Here is a 21,820-nt window from a genome sequence, read left to right on the forward strand (position 1 = left end):
ATGATGCTCTTCAGTTTTCATTTTCCTCTTTTCTTTCTTCCATCTCAGTTCAAGTCCAGCACTTAGTTCTGGCTTTCTCATGAAGCTAGACTTTGTCTTGTGTGACTCACGCTGTATCTCTTGCTTTGGATATCTTTTACACAATTTTCTTATGTTTTCATTTCACTTTTTTACTACTAGTTGTCATTAGTATATGTCTAATTGCCAGGCTATATTGTGTTTTGTTTTGTTTTTTGTTTTTGGCCGTGCTGTGTGGCATTCGGGATCATAGTTCCCTGACCAGGGATCAAGCCCATGCCCCTTGCAGTGGAAGCTCGGAGTCCTAACCACTGGACCACCAGGGAATTCCCTACATTGTGTTTCAAAACTGATCCATATAGGGCTTCCCTGGTGGCGCAGTGGTTGGGAGTCTGCCTGCTGATGCAGGGGACGCGGGCTAATGCCCCGGTCCGGGAGGATCCCACCTGCCGCGGAGCGGCTGGGGCCGTGAGCCGTGGCCGCTGGGCCTGCGCATCTGGAGCCTGTGCTCCGCGGCGGGAGAGGCCACAACGGTGAGAGGCCCGCGTACCGCCAAAAAAACAAAACAAAACAAACAAAAAAAACCTGATCCGTATCTTTTGTACTTTACAGTTTTTCCCACAGTGTCTAAAAATATGGTTTCTTGAACACAGTGAAACCATGTGAAATGCTTGCTTTTTAAACAAACCCAGAGTTTTAAGTATGGGGGTAATGAAATAAAGGTAGTATTATTGACAACTTTTGAGTAATTAAGAACTGATTTGGGAGGATTTATAGTTTTAGTTGCATTGACTATACTGTAGTAGTTACATATACATTTATAGGATTATGAAACTGGAGCACAGGATGTTAATGGAGTAAGAGGGGTCTGCTGAGGTCATGAAAAGGGATAATTATCTCTGATGAGTCGTTGAGAAGGGATGGACTTTTATCCATGGAAGAAGAAAACGACTTAGTATTAAATGTTGCAAAATGGGTATACTTGTTAAGCAGGCAGAGAGAAGTTAAAGTGAGCATTAAATCATTTATTATTCATTCCTTTGTGTGTTTACATAGTTTGTTTCCGTAACTTTTTCAGCCTCTAGAGTATGCCCACATCCCTTGCTTCATGGCCCACTTTGTCTCTTTAAAGCCAGCAACGTTGCAGCTCTCTGATCAGTCTTCCGTAGTCATATCTTCCATTGACTCTCTTCTTTTGCCTCCTTTTTTCACTTTAAGGATCCCTGTGATTGCATTGTGCCTGCTGGATAATCCAGGTTAAGTAAATATACTTATATTTGCAAAGTGCCTTTTGCCATGTAAGGTAACATATTTACAGATTCTGAGGGTTAGGGTTTAGACATCTTGCAGTACCATTATTTTACCTTCCACAGAAGTGTTGTCTGGTGCTGTGAGAATGGCTTGAATTCTGCCTCCTAGTGCAGTGATGACATGTATTTTTGGATCAGTTTATTAGGTACTGAGGCTGAATAGCTGCTGCAACCCAGTGCATACCACATACCATTTGGTTTCGGTTTAGTTGAACTAGTCAGTGAACCAAGCTCAGTGTTGAAGGGAAGCTCTGTGAATTGAGGTCCACATTAAGCCAACAGCTTTGCATCAGGTGACAGAACAGAGGTAGCTGTCACATTTTAAATACAAAGCTGAGATGCTGATGGGACCAGGGCAGTTGTGTTCTTTTTTTCTTGGATATACCATTTCCATTTGACAAGTGAGGAATTTTGGGCCCTTGCCACATTGTTAGTCATTAAGTCTGACTTAATATTAGACATCATACGCTGGAGAGTCACATTGTTCCATGGGTCTAGTTTTGACAAGAGCCCACTGGCAAGCTAATAGGTACTTTTCAAAAAGGGGTGCCCCCAGGGCTTCCCTGGTGGCGCAGTGGTTGAGAATCCGCCTGCCAATGCAGGGGACACGGGTTCGAGCCCTGGTCTGGGAAGATCCCACATGCCACGGAGCAACTAAGCCCGTGCACCACAACTACTGAGCCTGTGCTCTAGAGCCCGTGAGCCACAACTACTGAGCCCATGTGCCGCAACTACAGAAGCCCACACGCCTACAGCCTGTGCTCCACAACGAGAGAAGCCACTGCAATGAGAAGCCTGCGCACTGCAACGAAGAGTAGCCCCCACTCTCCACAACTAGAGAAAGCCCGTGCGCAGCAACGAACACCCAACACAGCCAAAAATAAATTAATTTTAAAAAAAGGGGGTTGCCCCTGATAGCTGTGTCAGGGAGGCAACAAATCTAGAATCCCAATGGGAGCGTCTGGGTAGAGGCTTTTTGCCAGAGTCTCAAATGAGCAAAATCATCAGTCACAAAACTTGTAGCTCAAGTGCATAATGCGGATTGTGGAGCGCTGAAGGTAGAGAGTGTTAGCTTCCTTCTTCCCACTGTGAATCTTTCCACTGGTGCTGCCGCCTTCTTCTTCCATAGGTCCCGGTAAGTTAGAAATCTGGGTAACTCTGTGTGACAGAACCATAACAGTTTGTGGCTCTGCTGTCTCCAAATTCTCCAACACACTTGGATGGGTGCCTATGGCTATTAGTTGATTTCTCTTTGGGGACTGGGAAATCTGATCCTCATCTCTAATCATTTTTCTTATTAAAGCAACTGTGATCACCTTAAAGGCTGAGGAGGTTGAGGAAGAGTGAGAGACTGGGGGCGTGGGTAGAGATGGCTCCACACTGCTAAATTCACCTTTGGGTTTATTTTCAATTTCCAAGGGCATGACGGCTGCTGGTGGGTTAACCAAACAAATTTCCCGTGTTTTCAGCACTCACAGTGCTCTATATTGTGATGTCCTCATGGGCGACACCATTTATTTCAGCCCAGGGGACCCCGTGATTCAGCAGCCAGGTGGCACTCTCTGGTCAACTTGATTTTGGCTGACACAGTAGGAACCCGTTTTGGAGAGCTCTCCTCAGTCCGGGGTATCTCCTACCCAATACAAAGTTAAACTCCCAGGTTTTCACCTAGTTTCAGTAAGGTGCTAGTTTCATAAAGACTGGGAGAGTTTTTCGGGGTGGCAGTGGTGATTGGAAAAATTTATCTAGATTTCTCATTCTCCAGTGGGTCATCTTTATTATACTGTAAATGCTTTATTAATATTGTAAATCCAACCTGGGGCATCAAGAGCCTGAATACTCCTAAGTCTCCACTGTAATTTCTCATGGGTGTTGGTCTGCCTCTGGGAAATCTCCCTGAGATTTCCTGACCAAAGCTGCCTTGTAGCAACCAGGATCCACTGCAAAAATATCTGAAGTCTTTTATTGTCATCTCTAATTGAATTTAAAGTTGGCTCGATAGATCGCAGGTGGTATTGAGCTGTGAGGCAACCCAGCTATTGCCATTCTTCCTTAACATACGTTAAGGCCCCTCTACCTGCATTTTTCAAGCGAACCAGGGTTCCTATGATTCACCTTGTTTCTGCCCGTAGTGATTGCTTGCCAGTTTCCCTCCTTTCATGCCCAGTATAGGTGAGTGGCTCTGTAACTGTTACCTGAAAAGGGTTAGAAATTTTTGTTCACTAGTTATTATTATGGTAGGATGGAACTGAAGCCAACTGCCAGATTGGTGAGGAAATCATTCTACCTGAAGGTTTTTTGTTTTTATTTTTTTAATTGAAGTATAGTTGATGTACAAAATTATATATGTTGCAGGTGTACATATAGTGATTTACAGTTTTTAAAGTTTATACTCTATTTATAGTTTTAAAATATTGGCTATATTCCCTGTGTTGTACAATATATCCTTGTAACCTGGAGGGGGTTTTAACAGCCGCCTCCTCAGTTCTTCCTCATTATCAGGCAGTAAAATGAAGGACCATTTACTACTTGATTGACCATACTATTTGCTTAATATGTTTGTTAGTCATTCCCACAGACTTCCCTCAAATTCCATGAATTGGCCCTTGAGGCCCTTATTCTTCCTCTTTCAGAAAGCCATGTCTCTAACAGCATCACATTCCTATTACCAAACTGTCAAGAACTTTGAAAGAGGTCTGTGATTTTACCCTACTTATAAGGTAGCTAGTTAGGAGACAAGAGAATTCTGGGTCAGAGATGAAGTATAGTTTGTTACTTAAAGCAGTAGAAGTAGCCAGAGTATCAGTGTTTTTGCACTGCTCCTCCAGGATCCAGTTTCCGTAGGACAATGCAAAGAGGACCAGATGACATCTGCTCATGCAGTCCTTTGCATTGCAGTAGAGGAACTCTGATCTTAGGGCACCTGAATCTTTTGTAATAGACAGTAAGTGTGCCTGCCCTTTGCTCCTAAGGTACACATTCTGTTTTCTAAGTCTGATCATTATACGAACAACCTTGAAAAGATAGTTCAGAATGATGGGCAAGTCATTGCCTCATTCTCAAGACATACAGAAACAGTAGAGACTCATGGAAGAACTTTCTCCTAACACATGACAATCTTCAGATTATGAGGATTAATACAATGTTTATTTTTCATTCACAGCTAAGTCCAGAATGGATGTTGCAGACAGCTTTCTTTCTTATAAAGCATGAATCAGGAATTTAAGTTCCTTCCACCTTGTGACTCGGCCTTCTTTTCATTGTTCCTTCGTGGCTGCCGTGTTCACTTGCATTAATCTCTGGAAGAGGAAGGAGCACGGACACTCAATACTTGGGGCTATGAAGGACCAGGCCTAGAGGCAGCACACATCGTTTTCCATTGAGATTGCGTTTGACTTCAGCCCAGTTAAATGCCACACTGAACTGCAAAAGGAAACTGGGAAATGTCTAGTTATACTCTGAATAAGAAAAGGATTTGGGTTTGGTGAATATCTAGCTGTCTTTACCTCATTTTAGCCCATTCTTTTTGTTAAGCCATATGTAATTATTTTAAAAAATTCAAACAAGGCAAAGCATTTTAAAAAATGCAAGTTAATTTAAAAAAAAGAAAAGACCCACTCCAGAATCCACCATCCAGAAATAGCCATTATTACTACTAAGTAAATTTTTATATATAGATAGCTATATAATCCAGATTTTTATATATAGATGGAAAATAGATTTTAAAAAGTATAGTTAGAGCAATAAAAAATATTAAAATGATATAATACGTTAATTTTTTAAATATTAAAGTTAGATTTATTTGGCTATATAGAAAAAAAAGAAAGTGAAGCAAAATAGATAACATTGAACTGCATATAAAATTTCCTTACCACAAGAGATATTATTTCCTTAAATTTATACCTTGAAGCTTAATAATAGAGATTACAAAAACAAACAGAAAACATTGAGAGGTAAGATTGTCTTTCCAGTTCAGATGCTTTTAGCTGTAACAGAATATTGCTAAAGCAGTAGGAAATTTACTGTTTTGCATAAGATGTTCAGAGGCTTTTCTAAGATTAGTTAATTTAACAGTAGCCAGTTCAGCAGTGGCAGGGCATTGTTCTCTTTCTTGTGGTTCTCTTGGCTTTTCTAGGCATGGTTGTCAGGTCATTACAGTTGTTCCAAGGGTCATGGCCTAACACTTGAGCATCTGAAGGCAGGAAGGGAGTACATTTTTAAGAGAGAGAACATTCCCAGCCATCTCACAGAAAATTTACCCTTCTGTTTTATTATCCTGACCTAAATCTATCCCAGACCTAAGGCAGTCAGTGGGTAGAGAGGGTAGATTTATCTAAATTGACTTAGATATACCATGTTCACCTCTGGGCTGGAGTTTGAGGATGTGAGAGGGTGATTAGCCAAAGAAAACCAGACTTTGTCTACAAGGAGGGGGTTTATGTGTAATTACTATTTGGTGGCAAACTATTTTGCTTTAACTGCATGCTTCAAAATCTATATTGAGCTCCTGCCTTGAAAGGCTAACAGCATCCCCATGCTCTTCTCATTTCCTGTGCCCTCCAGTTTGTTTGTTTTTCAAAGATCTTTAGGTTATATTTTTCAGGTCTGGGACATTCACTTCTGTAAACACAATCCTCAGAGTTGTTTTAGGGATTTGTTCTGTATTTTTTAAAAAATATTTATTTATTTATTTGGCTGTGGCAGATCTTCTTCTTTTTTTTTTTTTTTTCCTGCATTGGGTCTTAGTTGCAGCACGCAGGGTCATTAGTTGTGGCATGCGGGCTCAGTATTTGCAGTGTGCGGGCTTAGTTGCCCCATGGCATGTGGGATCTTAGTTCCCCGACCAGGGATTGAACCGGTGTACCCCACATTGCAAGATGGATTCTTAACCGCTGGACCACCAGGGAAGTCCCGCTCTGATGGGTCTTAGTTGCAGCACATGGACTTCTTAGTTGTGGCACATGGGATCTTTTTTTTTTAGTTGTGGCATGTGGGCTCTTAGTTGTGGCATACAGACTCTTAGTTGCGGCATGCAGACTCTTAGTTGTGCATGTGTGTGGGATCTAGTTCCCCAACCAGGGATGGAACCCGGGCCCCTGCATTGGATGGAGCATGGAGTCTTACCCACTGGACCACCAGAGAAGTCCCATTTGTTCTGTATTTAAATTTGTAGGATGGTCACTACCAGTCCTTTCACCACAGTTTCTCCAGTGAGTTCTTTATAGCATGTCTTAAATTGGCAGAACTTTATTGTTTAGTATCTTTTTTCAAGAATAAGTTCTGCAGACCTATATTCTCTGAGTTTGTTCATAATGGAAAGTATTTCCTTCTTGTCCTAATTTTTGAATTGTATCTTGGCTGTATATAATATCATTAGGTCACACTTTCTTTCCTTTTAAGAATTCAAGCAGTGGACCTGGAGAGTATTGCTGTGGGGAGGACCAGGGACAGTCCCACCCCCCTGACCCCCTTGCAGTCTACTGAGTTTAACTACAGTAAGTCTTGCCATTGAACATTCTGTAACTGAATTTTTCAGAATGCGTTTTTTCCAATTTTTATTTTGTGGACTTTTATGTTTGAATACATCTTCTGTTCTCCATTCATTGGATTTTCTACTTTAGGGACACAGGTTATACTTATGTTTGATTATCTTTTATGTAGCTATTAGTTCCTCTCTAACCCCCAACCCCCTTTCTTTTCTTGGCCACGCTGCGCGGCCTGTGGGATCTTAGTTCCCTGACCAGAGATCGAACCCAGGCCACAGCAGTGAAAGTGCCCAGTCCTAACCATTGGCCCATCAGAGAATTCCCTCTAACGACTTTCTTTTTTTTTTAATTTTTATTGGAGTATGGTTGCTTTACAATGTTGTGTTAGCCTCCACTATACAACAAAATGAATCAGCCATCCACATACAGATATCCCCTCCCTCTTGGACATAACCACTTTAATATCTGCTGATTTTTCACTTGCATTACTAGGATTGTTTCATGCCCCTTTTTAAGCAGTATTTTAATTCTCAAGAATGTGTATTTTTTTCCTTGCTGATTCTATTTTATTTAATAATTCTGTTTTAGTTTTTAAATTACTTCGGTTCTATAATCCCTTTATTTTTAACCTTTTTTTGTTTCATTATCTCATTCTTGTGCTTTGTTCGAAGTTTTATTCAGCATGAAGCAGTTTTGAGAAACATGTTCAAATTGCATTTAATATTTATTTATTTATTTATTTATGGCTGCATTGGGTCTTTGTTGCTGCACACGGGCTTTCTCTAGTTGTGGCGAGCGGGGGCTACTCTTCGTTGCAGTGCATGGGCTTCTCATTGCGGTGCCTTCTCGTTGCGGAGCATGGGCTCTAGGCACGCGGGCTTCAGTAGTTGCAGCTTGCGAGCTCTAGAGCATAGGCTCAGTAGTTGTGGCACACGGGCTTAGTTGCTCCGCGGCATGTGGGATCTTCCCGGACCAGGGCTCGAACCCATGTGCCCTGCATTGGCAGGCGGATTCTTAACCACTGTGCCACCAGGGAATTCTGAAAAATATCTTTATGCTGAGTTATATTTATTTGTAGGGTAAGATTTTTGGTTCTCTTATGCACGTTGTGCTCTTTATATTGTTTCTTTTTTGGCTGTGCTTTCTTTGCCATGCAACTTTTTTCCCTCTTGCTCATTTTTGTGAGGCTCTTTGTAGATATTTGCTCCACTATAGTTTAGGGTAATTTCTTGAATCTCTTCTCACCATTTTTGAGACTAGGGTTTGAGGACTAAGTATTTTGCCTTTTTCTGACGCCAGAGGGAATGGCAAGGATGCAGTGTAAAACCTCAGCTGGGGCAGTATGCAGTTTTTGGTAAAACCTCAGGCTCAGCTTTCTTTTCTAATTTTTTATTAAATGTCTTATACTAGATTTTAATCTCTTAACTGTGTGGGGGTATCTCATACAGTTAAGAATACCCTCTGGGCTTCCCTGGTGGCACAGTGGTTGAGAGTCCGCCTGCCGATGCAGGGACACGGGTTCGTGCCCCGGTCCGGGAAGATCCCACATGCCGCGGAGCAGCTGGGCCCGTGAGCCATGGCCGCTGAGCCTGCGCGTCCGGAGCCTGTGCTCCACAACGGGAGAGGCCACAACAGTGAGAGGCCCGCGTACCGCAAAAAAAAAAAAAAAAAAAAGAGTACCCTCTGATTTTATATAATTCACTCCTAGCCTAGATCCTTTACTTCCAAAGTATAAGTACTCTCCCTTCCTCTAGTTTTTCCTGTTTCTGCCCTGAAGCTTGCACTACTCTTTAGGCAGAGAAAGAATAAATTAAGTAGGCAGGAAAACAAAAAGAAAAGATTGCTTCTCTGCAGAATGAGGGGTTTTTGTGATATTCTCAGAATTTTAGCTAATTTTGGAAGCAGGATTATTAATAGCTGAATTCTATAGTTCAGTCCAGGGCATTTTCTCCTCTGTTTCTGAAGTCTTCTATTTCACTGCTTGCTTGCCAGTTTTTGTTTAATGCATTATTATCTGCCTCTGCCACTCCCCCAGTTTTGGTTGCTGTTTGGTTTGTTGTTTTTACTGGGTTTTGTTTGTTTGATTTTGAATCGTTAACATTGGAAAAATTTGATGTGATTTCAAATCACCATTTTTTAAGAGCTGGGGGTTATTGAATCTAGACACGCTCTCCTTACTAGAAATTTAATTTCTAATATTGGGCTTCCTGATGAACTCTTCTTTGCACTTAGTGATGATGAAATTCTTTCCTACATGTGAGCAAATCTTTGTTGATAATTTAGAAGTTTTCTGGGGAAGTAATAACCTCAAGCCCAATATTGCATTCCTTTTAGAATTCGCTTTCTAATTTACCCCCAATATTTCTACTAGTTGTTCAGTGATTGCATGTGTACTTTTCAAACTCTGAGATATCTGATTTCTCTGTGTCTGAAGACATGAACTTATTTCAGGTGTTATCTTTACTGTATTGTACTTTAGTTTTCCTTTAACAGTTAATTTCTTTACCCATTCCAGTTTGAACACTGGAAACATTGGATGTCTCTTAGTTGTTTATCTTGCTCTAAACTTAGGTTAAAAACTCCTGTATTGTCCCTAGCTTCTACATGGAAAATAGTTCATTCTGGAGCTGAAGCTACTTTAAAATGGAAACATTTTCTCTCCCTTCTTTTATATCTTTCTTCTTTCCCCTACTCTTTCAAATTTCCTTTTTTATTTTGTTTTTTGGCTGCATTGGGTCTTCGTTGCTGCACGTGGGCTTTTCTCTAGTTGCGGCGAGCAGGGGCTACTCTTCATTGCAGTGCATGGGCTTCTCATTGTGGTGGCTTCTCCTGTTGCGGAACACGGGCTCTAGGTGCACGGGCTTCAGTAGTTGTGGCGTGTGGGCTCAGTGGTTGCTCCCCGTGGGCTCTAGAGCACAGACTCAGTAGCTGTGGCGCATGGGCTTAGTTGCTCCGCAGCATATGGGATCTTCCCAGACCCAGGGATTGAACCCGTGTCCCCTGCATTGGCAGGTGGATTCTTAACCACTGCGCCACCAGGGAAGTCCAAATTTCCATTTTATAATTCGTCATCATGGGTAGCTTACCTATATTTTTCTTTAAATTAAAAAAAAATTTTTTTTTAAAGGTTTCAGTTAACTTTCTTGGGAGGTGTAGGTTAAAGTCTGTTTTGTGCTTGTTTAAGCCATTCCTTTGTGATCTGCAAAAATAGATCCTTACAGGGCTGTTTTAAGGATTAAATGAGATAATATATATATTTGTAAATTACAAATTGCTACAATTCTGATTATTTTTATTGTTAATTATACACACTGATATATTTAGGAGTGACACTGGTTGTCCTTACCTATGGTTTTACATAAAAATATTCAGTATTTGTTTATTTCCTTCTGGTTGGTACTCTCTTTTTGCATAAAATTTTATTCACTTATTTATTAAATTTATTTTTTATGGAAATAACATAGTTGATGTACAGTATTATATTAGTTTTAGGTGTACTATGTAGTGATTTGATATTTACATACATTATGAAATGATCGCCATAATAAGTCTAGTAACCATCTGTCCCTGTGCAAATTTCTTAACAATGTTATTGACCATATTCTTTATGGTGTGTATTATAGCCCCTTTGCTCACTTATTTTATAGCTGGAAGTTTTCTCCCACACCCCGCTCAGTTTGTTCTCTGCATCTGAGTCTGTTTTCGTTCAGTTTGTTTGTTTTGTTTTTTAGATTCCACATGAAAGTAAGGTCATATGGTATTTGTCTTTCTTAGTCTGACTTATTTAACTTAGTATAATACTGTCTAAATCCATTCATGTAAAATGGCAAGATTTTATTTTTTTAATGGCTGAGTAATATGACACACACATACTGTCTTCTTTATCCATTTATCTACTGATGGCCACTTAGGTTGCTTCCATATCTTGGCTATTGCAAATAATGCTGCAATGAACATTGTGCATATGTCTTTTTGAATTAATGTTTTTGTTTTCTTTGTGTCAATACACAGAAATGAAATTGCTGGATCATATGGCAATTCTATTTTTAATTTTTTGAGGAATCTTCACATTGTTTTCCATAGTGGCTGCACTAATTTCCAATCCCAGCGACAGTTCACAAGGGTTCTCTTTTCTCTGCATCCTTGCCAACACTTACTATTTGTTGTCTTTTTGATGATAGCCATTGTGACAGGTGTGAGGTGGTATCTCATCGTGGTTTTGATTTGCATTTCCCTGATGATTAGTGATGCTGAGCATCTTCTCATGTGTCTGTTGACCATCTGTATGTCTTCTTTGGAAAAATGTCTATTCAGGTCCTCTGCTTATTTTTTAATTGGGTTGTTGGTTTTTGGATGTTGATTTGTATGAGTTCTTTGTGTATTTTGGATATTAATCCCTTATCAGATATGTTGTTTGCAAGTATCTTGTCTCATTCAGTAGATGGCCTTTTCATTTTGTTGCTGGTTTCCTTCACTGTGCAAAAGCTTTTCATTCTCAATTTGATGTAGTCCCTTTTGTTTATTTTTGCTTTTGCTTCCCTTGCCTCAGGAGACATATCTGGAAAGATTCTGCTAAGACCAGTTTCAAAAAGCATGCTGCCTATGTTTTCTTCTGGTTTTATGGTTTCAGGTCTTCTTTTTAAGTCATTTTGAGTTTATTTTTGTATATGGTGTAAGAAAGTAGTCTAGTTTGACTCTTTTGCATGTAGCTGTCCAATTTTCACAACATCATTTATTGAAGAGGCTGTCTTTTCCTCCTTGCATATTCTGGCCTCCTTTGTTATAGATTAACTGACCATGTAAGCGTGGGTTTATTTCTGGACTCTGTTCTGTTCCATTGATCTGTGTGTCTGTTTTTGTTCTAGTACCATAGTATTTTGATTACCATAGTTTTTCAGTATAGTTTGAAATCAGGGCCTGTGATGCCTCCAGCTTTGTTCTTCTTTCTCAGATTTCCTTGGCTCCTTGCATAAAATTTTAAAGCAAAATTCATATCATATTAACCATTTTCCCAAATCTTTAAATATTCCTTCAGAACATGCTTTTTAAGTGGCCATTACATGGTTGTATAATAATTTTTTCAACCACATCTATGTCGTTGGACATTCAGATTGTTTTCAGGTTTTTTATCATCACAAATAGTAGCATAATAAACTGTATTTATTTAAACCTTTGTTCGCTTCCTAGAGGTGAAATTACTAGATCAGATAATGTATTAATGGTTTCTGATTCTTACCTTTAAAATGGTCCTTTGCATTTTTACAGTCTCTCAAGTAATGTATGCAAGTACTCATTTCACTGTAACTTGGGCGACATTGGGTCTTATTATAAACAAAAGCCCAACAATTTTGATCACTAGGTAATAGAAAAATATTACCGTTAAGTTCTCTAGTAGTTGGGTTGCACATTCTTTGTTATTGTTGTTCAGTGACTCTGTTTCTTTTATAAATTGCCCTTTGTACATTGTTTTATGGCATATATATTTTTGTTAATGATATATAAAAAATTTAAACAGCACTGAAATACGGAACATATTAACTCACTTCTCAGTTTGTTTTTAGCTTTTTAATGGTTTTTAAATTGATGTAGAAGTATTTTGAATTTGAATAGCTAAAACTGCCTTTTCCATTTCTGATTTTCTTTTTAATCTTATTGGAGTACAGTTGCTTTACAATGTTGTGTTAGTTTCTGCTGTACAACAAAGTGAATCAGCTGTATGTATGCATATATCCCCATATCCCCTCCCTCTTGAGCCTCCCTCCCACCCTCTCTATCCCACCCCTCTAGGTGGTCACAAGGCACTGAGCTGATCTCCCTGTGCTATGCAGCAGCTTCCCACTAGCTATCTGTTTTACATTTGGTAGTGTATATATGTCAGTGCTACTCTTGCGCTTCGTCCCAGCTTCCCCTCCCCCTACTGTGTCCTCAAGTCCGTTCTCTATGTCTGTGTTTTTATTTCTGCCCCACCACTAGGTTCATCAGTACCATTTTTTTAGATTCCATATATGTGAGTTAGTATACGGTATCCATTTCTGATTTTTCAGTGAGTTTTTTACTCTTAGAAAAAGTCTTTCGTTCTTTAAAGTTTTAAAAAATATTTTCTTTAACCTTAGATTATTTTAATTTTTATTTAACTCTTTAAAGTAATCCATTTGGATTTTGTCTTACTTTGTATAAGATACTTTCCCCTAAATTATTAACCAGTTATTGTAGTACCATTATTAAATAATTTCAATCTTTCCTTGCTGATTTGGAATCCCATCTTTGTCATATGCTAAATATTTATATTAATTGAATATTTTCCTGGAATTTCCTTTTGTTCTATTGTTCTTAGACTGCGTTGATTCATATTTTACTGGCCAATATTATGAATATAATCTATTGATAGTGTCTTCCACTGAGCATTTGCAATCCTCATCTCAGGATGTATTTCTTGGCGTATTACAAAGGACCAAAGTTCTGTGTTATTTCATGATGACTTCCATACATTCACATTTTCATAGATTTACACATGCATACTTTACTTTTTACTCTCTGTGCTTTCCAAGATTGTAGAGATTGTTTATCTTGTTCTTATTCAGACTCTTTACATGATGACTGGGATCTAAGGGGGCAAAGGTCAAAGACATAGAAGACTTCTCAAGGCTCTTCTTGGCTCCAGAACTTGTACATGACATCCTATTACAAAGAATTGGAGGCATGAGTCCTTATGATCTTATGATCTGTCACAGTTAAAATATCTTCATAGTAAGAAAGTTTCCTAAAAAATTCTGAATAAAAACTATTATTGTGTTATTTTATATTTTCTTTTACTAAAGTATTAACATTGCAGTCAAAAGATATCTAATGTACTTATTAAATCAGGAGTTAAAAGCAAAGAGTGGCAGTACTTGTGGGTATTATAGTAAAACATCTATCCTTAATTTTTATGCTTTTTGTTTTGCTGGTATGTAATCTGTTTTAGGGCAGGGCCAGTGATATTATTCTTTCATGCCTTGAATAGATTAAGTGCTCTGAATGTTTAAATTTATGAACTATGACAAATAAGTTGAATTAACTAAATAGTAGTAAACTTCACACCCAATACTGACTCTTACCTACTGATTCAAACATCTGAGAATGATTTTGTTAAAAGTTTTTGGCGTTAAATAAGGTGGGGCTCCTAATATGTAATTAATTTCTTATTAATTGAATTCCTTTGTTATATTTCAATTCATCAGTTTTAGCAGAGATAACTAATTCATCTATTTTCGGAGTAAACCTCAGAAAGAATTTTTTGCCTAAGTTTCTATGCCCTGTTTTTTAGTTTGTGGGCCATAGAATTTAATGCATGGTGATGGAGAATCCAACATCATTATGATGTGATAGTGCATGTCAAAGTGCTATGTAAATTTTAAAGTGCTATTTATGAAATGTATGCAACAGTATTTGGTGTTTTTAACAAGAAAAAGTTGGTCAGATATAAAAGTAGCAAATAATTGTAGACTTTAGTTGTTTATATATTGTTCTACGTTGGTCAAGGATAAGGGAATTGAAGTCACCTTAAAATAAGTTATACTAGTATTACTATATATTTTAATATATAGTAATATATGTAGTAATACCATAAGTATATTACTAGTATTGTTTATATATAAAATAATAAGATCATGGTTAGAAGTGATTTTGTTATTTTTGACAAATATTTGTTAACACTGTAAATTACTTAAACACAATTATATAGAAATCTCATCTTTATTATATATGTGGGTTATGATTTAAATTTAAATTGGATTTTACTTCTGTTCACTTTTAGAAATATAAAGAAAAGGACAAACACAAACAAAAACACAAGAAGCAACCAGAACCATCACCTGCATTGGTTCCTTCCTTGACTGTTACTACAGAAAAAGTAAGTTTTAAGTGTCATATTTTGTTCTACATAATAACTAGTTATGTGCTGACTTTTACCATTTAACTAGTTATGTGCTGAATTTTGAAAATACTTGAGGAAGTGTCCTGGTTCCTTCTAAGCATTTCCACCTCTCTAACCCTACATCAAGTGCTTTAGGTTTTCCATTCTTAGTCCTTTATTCTATCTTCTGTTTATTCTATGCTTATTTCTGAAGAATGTTAAGTGAGGATAACAAGTGGGGGGCATCATTGAGATGTAAACTTTGGGCTGTGCAGTGGGCTTTGTCCACCTGTGCTTTTGAATTTTGGCTTCGCCACTTACAGACCAAGCTCTTAGGTTAATTTACCTCTTTGTAACTCAATTTCATCATTCGTTAAAGTGGGGGAGATAATTGTTGGAATTGAATGAGGTAATGCATATAAAGCAGTTAGAAAAATGTCTGGTTCATAGTAAGTATTACTTAGTAAATGTTAAATATTATTAAGATGATAATCATGTGGTTAACAAGAAAACAAGTGGGGATGGTGGTGGGCGGCTGGGACAGAGTAAGACAGGGAGGTGGGAGGGGTGCAGCAGGAGGAGAGGCCAGTCACACAGGGCTGTATAAGCCAGTGGAAGGACATAGTGTTTAGTCTGAGTGAAAAGACAGCCATTGGAGCAGCAGTCCCCAACCTTTTTGGCACCAGGGACTGGGTTTTTTTTTCAATTAATTAAGTTATTTATTTATGTTTTTATTTTTGGCTGTGTAGGGTGTTCGTTTCTGTGGGAGGGCTTTCTCTAGTTTCGGCGAGCAGGGGCCACTCTTCATCGTGGTGCATGGGCCTCTCACTGTTGCGGCCTCTCTTGTTGCGGAGCACAGGCTCCAGACGCACAGGCTCAGTAGTTGTGGCTCACGGGCATAGTTGCTCCGCGACATGTGGGATCTTCCCAGACCAGGGCACGAACCCGTGTCCCCTGCATTGGCAGGCAGATTCTCAACCACTGCGCCGCCAGGGAAGCCCCAGGGACTGGTTTTGTGGAAGATAATTTTTCCACAGATGGGGGTGGTGGGGGGATGGTTTTGGCATGATTGAGGTGCATTATGTTTATTGTGCACTTTATTACTATTATTATTACATTGTAATATATAGTGAAGTAATTATACAACTCACCATAATGCAGAATCAGTGCGAGCCCTGAGCTAGTTTTCACTTGCCACTAACTGATAGGGTTTTGATATGAGTCTGCAAGCGATTGATTTATTATGGTCTCTGCAGTCAAACCTCTCTGCTACTGATCATCTGTATTTGCAGCCACTCCCCAGTCTGGCATCACTGCCTCAGCTCCACCTCAGATCATCAGGCATTAGATTCTCATAAGGAGCACGCAACCTAGATGCCTCACATGTGCAGTTCACGGTAGGGTTTGCGCTCCTATGAGAATCTAATGCCGCTGCTGATCACAGGAGGCGGAGCTCAGGCAGTAATGTGAGCAGTGGGGAGCGGCTGTAAATACAGATGAAGCATCGCTTGCTTGCTTGCCACTCACCTCCTGCTGTGCGGCCTGGTTCCTAACAGGCCACGGACTGGTACCGGCCTGGGGATTGGGGACCCCTCCATTAAAGAGTTCTGATCTGAGATGTAACATGGTGTTACTTCGGTTTTGTAAGAACCTGTGGCTGCTTTGTTGCAAATGGACTATAGAGAGTCAAGAATGAAAGGAGGGAGGCCATTAGGAGGTTACTGCAATAATCCAGAAAGGGATGGTGGTGACACTGGAGGGTGGTGAAAGGTGATCAGGTTATGAATACATTCAAAAGTAGAACCCACATAACTTTCTTATAGATAAAAGGTGTAAGAGAAAGAGGATCCAAAGATGATTCCAAAGATGTTAGCCCACATAACTAGAAGGAATGGAACTGCTGTTGACAAAGATGTGAAAGACTGTGGGTGTGGTAGGTTTAGGGGAAGAAGAGGAATTCAGTTTTGGGTATGGTATTTGTTCTTTTTAAAATTTTTTTAAATTGGAAGTATAGTTGATTTACAGTGTTGTATTAATTTTTTCTGTATAGCAAAGTGACATAGCCATACATATATACATATTCTTTTTCATATTCTTTTCCATTATGGCTTATCACAGGATACTGAATATAGTTCCTTGTGCTGTACAGTAGGACCTTGTTATTTATCCATCCTATATATAATGGATTGCATCTACTAATCTCCAAACTCCTAATTCTTTCCTCCTCCACATCCCTCCCGCATGGCAACCACAAGTCTGTTCTCTATGTCTGTGAGTCTGTTTCTGTTTCATAGATAAGTTCATTTGTGTTGTATTTTAGATTCCACATATAAGTGATATCATCTGATATTTGTCTTTCTCTTTCTGACTTACTTCGCTTAGTATGATAATCTCTAGGTCCATCCATGCTGCTGCAAATGACATTATATCGTTCTTTTTAATGGCTGGGCAATATTCGCGCGCGCGCGTGTGTGTGTGTGTGTAGGGTTGTCCAAAAAGTTCGTTTGGGTTTTCCTGTAAAAACTTATGGAAAAATCGGAACAAACTTTTTGGCCAACCCAGTATATACCACATGTTTTTTTGTCCATTTGTCTATTGATGGACATTTAGGTTGCTTCCACGTCTTGGCTATTGTAAATGGAGCTGCTATAAATATAAGGGTGCATGTAGCTTTTCGAATGATAGTTTTGTCTGGGTATATGCCCAGGAGTGGGATTGCTGGATCATATGGCAACTCTAGTTTTTGAGGAACCTCCATACTGTTTTCCATAGTGGCCACACCAATTTACATTCCTACCAACAGTATAAGAGTGTTCCCTTTTCTCCACACCCTCTCCAGCATTTGTTGTTTGTAGACTTTTTAATGGTGGCCCCTCTGACTTGTGTGAAGTGGTACCTCATTGTGGTTTTGATTTGCATTTCTCTAACAATTAGCGATGATGAGCATCTTGCAAAAGTGGTTCTAGAGGGAACATATCTCAACATAATAAAAGCTATTTACAACAGACCCACAGCGAATGTAATACGCAGCGTTGAAAAGCTGAAAGCATTCCTGCTGAAATCTGGAGCAAGACAAGGATGCCCACTCTCACCACTTCTCTTCAGCATAGTATTGGAAGTTTTCGCCACAGCAATCAGACAAGAAAAAGAAATAAAGGTATTCAGACTGGTAGGGAAGAGGTAAAGTTGTCATTATACACAAATGATATGATACTATATGTAGAAAACCCTGAAGACTCAACACAAAAACTGATAAACAAATTTAGCAAGGTAAGAGTATACAAGATTAACATACAGGAATCAGTTGCATTCCTTTACAGTAACAGTGAAATAACAGAACGGGAATGCAAACAAACAATCCCTTTTAAAATTGCTTCAAAAAAAAAAAAAAGAAACTTAGGAGTGAACCTCACCAAGGAGGTAAAAGACTTATATGCTGAGAACTACAAAACCTTAATAAAGGAAACTGAAGATGATTCAAAGTAATGGAAAGATATCCCCTGCTCTTGGATTGGAAGAATTAATATTGTTAAAATGGCCGTACTACCCAAAGCAATCTATAGTTTTAATGTGATCCCTGTCAAGTTACCCATGACATTTTTCACAGAACTAGAACAAATAATCATAAAATTTATATGGAAACTTTATAAAAGACCCAGAATCACCAAAGCAATCCTGAGGAAAAAGGACAAGGCAGGAGTTATGACCCTCCCAGACTTCAGACAATACTACAAAGCTACAGTAATCAAAACAGTGTGGTATTGGCACAAAAACAGACATACAGGTCAGTGGAACAGAATAAAGAGTCCAGAAATAAACCCACACACCTATGGACAGCCTTCGACAAAGGACGCAAGAATATACAATGGTAAAAGACAGTCCCTTCAGCAAGTGTGTTGGGAAAGTTGGACAGCTGCATGTCAGTCAGTGAAGTTAGAACACACCCTCACACCATACACAAAAATAAACTCAAAATGCTTAAAGACTTAAATATAAGACAGGACACCATAGAACTCCTAGAAGAGGACACAAGCAAAACACTCTCTGAAATAAATCGTACCAGTGTTTTTTTAGGTCAGTCTCCCAAGGCGATAGAAATAAAAGCAAAAATAAACAAATGGGACCTAATCAAACTTATAAGCTTTTGCAGAGCAAAGGAGACCAATAACAAAACAAAAAGACAACCTACGGACTTGGAGAAAATATTTGCAAATGATGCGACCGACAAGGGCTTAATTTCCAAAATATACAAACAGCTCATACAATTCAACAACAACAACAAAATCCTGGGATTTCCCTGGTGGTCCAGTGCTGCCAATGCAGGGGCCCTGACTTTGATCCCTGGTCAGGGAACTGCATCCCGCATGTTGCAACTAAAGATCCCACGCACTGCAATGAAGATTCCACACTCGGCAACAAAGATCCCGTGTGCCTCAAATAAGACCCAAAATACAACTAAGCTTGTACTTTTCCAAATTCTGCTCTAAGGGATTGATAACAACTGTAACGGTGAGACCTAGTAAGTGATAAGGTCTGACGTTTTGAGGTTTTATACCTGGAGGGCTTTAGAGAGAGAGAGGGGTTTAGAATCAGCATTGAAGAGCAAGAGAACCCAGCCCCGCTGCGTAGCCAGTGAAACCAGAGTAGAGCAGCCGGAGTAGAGTATCCATTACTTGAAGTAGCTGTGAGGTAGACAAGATGTCCAGGTGTGACCCCTGATGTTGTTAGATCAAGAATCTGCAGGGAATACTCTGAGAAAAAGTGGAGTTTATGTATTTTTTAATATTTATTTATTTATTGGGCTGTGCCATGTCGTAGTTGCAGCATGTGGGAATCTAGTTCTCTGACCAGGGATCGAACCTGGGCCCCCAGCATTGCGAGTGTGGAGTCTTAACCACTGGACCACCATGGCAGTCCCAAGGTTGAGTTTAATATAGCAGCTTTTCCTGATCATTCTGAGTTCCAGAGAGAACAGTGGAAGGGTTTCAGCTGTTGAGGAGGGAGTGGCGGGGGTGTGTGGACAAAACGTTCATGGCTGGGTGGGAAAGACGCAGGTGAGGGTTAAACTGGATTCTGGGCTTTCTGTTAGTGAGTGGCAAAGAGACAGGTGAGGATTGACCTGGAGTCTGTCTTTTGGTAAAGTCATAATCAGATTAACCCTTGGAGATTTAAGGAAGATAATCTGGTGAGGCCTTGAGTATGTATGTATGTATGTATGTATGGCTGTGTTTGGTCTTCGTTGTGGTGTGCAGGCTTCTCATTGCGGTGGCTTCTCTTGTTGCGGAGCACGGGCTCTAGGCACATGGGCTTCAGTAGTTGCAGCACACGAGCTCAGTAGTTGTGGCTCACGGGTTTAGTTGCTCTGTGGCATGTGGGATCTTCCTGGACCAGGGATTGAACCCGTGTCCTTTGCATTGGCAGGCAGATTCTTAACCACTGTGTCACCAGGGAAGCCCAGGCTTTGAATATTTGAAAGGGGCAGGTAGTGTTGGCTCCTTCTTGACCTGGTGGATGGATGGTAGAGGATTTGAGCCATGGATAACTTTTAGGAGGACAGTGTTCCTTTACTGTTGGTTCACCACACTTTTTTTTTTTTTTTTGCGGTACGCGGGTCTCTCACTGTTGTGGCTTCTCCCATTGAGGAGCACAGGCTCCGGAAGCGCAGGCTCAGCGGCCATGGCTCACGGGCCCAGCCGCTCCGCGGCATGTGGGATCTTCCCAGACTGGGGCACAGACCCGTGTCCCCTGCATCGGCAGGCGGACTCTCAACCACTGCGCCACCAGGGAAGCCCTGTAGGTTATTTTTGATTTTGTTGATGTTTTCCTTCACTGTGCAAAAGCTTTTAAGTTTGATTAGGCCCCATTTGTTTATTTTTGCTTTTATTTCTTTTGCCTTGGGAGACTGATCTAAGAAAATATTGTTATGATTTATGTCACAGAATGTTTTGCCTATGTTCTCTTCTAGGAGTTTTATAGTGTTATGTCTTACATTTAGATCTTAAAGCCATTTTGAGTTTATTTTTGTATATGGTGTCAGAGTGTTCTGATTTCATTGATTGACATGAGGGTTTCCCAGCACCTCTTGCTGAAGAGACTGTTTATATATTTTTAATAGATATATTGATTGATTTTTTTCCTTTTTTAATCTGTAAATTTGATGAAGTACGTTGATTTTCCAAGGGTTGATTTTTCAGTGTTAAAAAACCTTGCATTCCTGGGGAAATCCCACTTGGTCTTGATGTATTACCATTTTTATATACTGTTTGATTCTACTTTTAGAAATTGTACAGGAATTTTTGCCTCTGTATTCATGAGGGATATTGACCCATATTTTCTTACATATTTTCTTACAATGTCTTTGGTTTGGGTTTTGTTTTGTTTTGTTTTGTTTTTTGTTTCGGTATGCGGGCCTCTCACTGTTGTGGCCTCTCCCGTTGTGGAGCACAGGCTCCAGACGCTCAGGCTCAGTGACCATGGCTGATGGGCCCAGCTGTTCCGCGGCATGTGGGATCTTCCTGGACTGGGGCACGAACCCGCATCCCCTGCATCGGTAGGCGAACTCTCAACCACTGCGCCACCAGGGAAGCCCCAATGTCTTTGGTTTTGGTGTCAAAAGGAATGGTGGCCTTATAGAATGCATTGCAGGTATTCACTCTTGTTTTCTGGAAGAGTTTTTGTAAATTTGGTAATATTTCTTAATGTTTGATAGTATTCACTTTTTTTTTTTCTTTTTGCTGCACTGAACAGCTTGTGGGATCTTAGTTCCCTGACAAGGGATTGAACCTGGGTCCTTGGCAGTAAGAGTGCGGAATCCTGACCACTGGACCGCTGGGGAACTCCCGCTAGTATTCTCTTTAAAGGCCATCTGGGCCTAGAGTTTTCTTTAGGGGAACGTTTTCAACTGTAATTTCATTTAAAAAAATAGATATAAGGCTATATTCAGGTTATCTATTTCTTCTTGAGTGCACTTTGACAGTCTTTTCTCTTTTTTCTAGCCAGGCTGGCTATGAATTTTTATGATCTTAAATTATTAGCTTTTGGTTCCAGTGATATTTCACTGTTATTATTATGTTTTATATTTTAGTGATTTCAGTTCTAATTTTATTTTTTCC

At 39.6% G+C, this 21,820-nt stretch overlaps 1 protein-coding gene across 11 annotated transcripts in view; it reads left to right on the forward strand.

The window, feature by feature from the left end:
• The window catches only part of MLLT10 (MLLT10 histone lysine methyltransferase DOT1L cofactor), a 246,798-nt gene that overhangs the window by 126,258 nt on the left and 98,720 nt on the right, over positions 1-21,820 (forward strand). For all 11 annotated transcript variants that reach the window (XR_009531819.1, XM_060097691.1, XM_060097695.1 and 8 more), the window contains one exon: positions 14,610-14,705. Coding sequence is in view for 10 of the 11 variants with exons in the window: in XM_060097691.1 (XP_059953674.1) it covers positions 14,610-14,705 (96 nt within the window). In the remaining variant the exon portion in view is untranslated. The remainder of the gene's footprint in view (positions 1-14,609; positions 14,706-21,820) is intronic.

Source organism: Mesoplodon densirostris, chromosome 4 (genome assembly GCF_025265405.1).
Source record: "Mesoplodon densirostris isolate mMesDen1 chromosome 4, mMesDen1 primary haplotype, whole genome shotgun sequence".
In the NCBI taxonomy this organism is placed as follows: domain Eukaryota; kingdom Metazoa; phylum Chordata; class Mammalia; order Artiodactyla; family Ziphiidae; genus Mesoplodon; species Mesoplodon densirostris.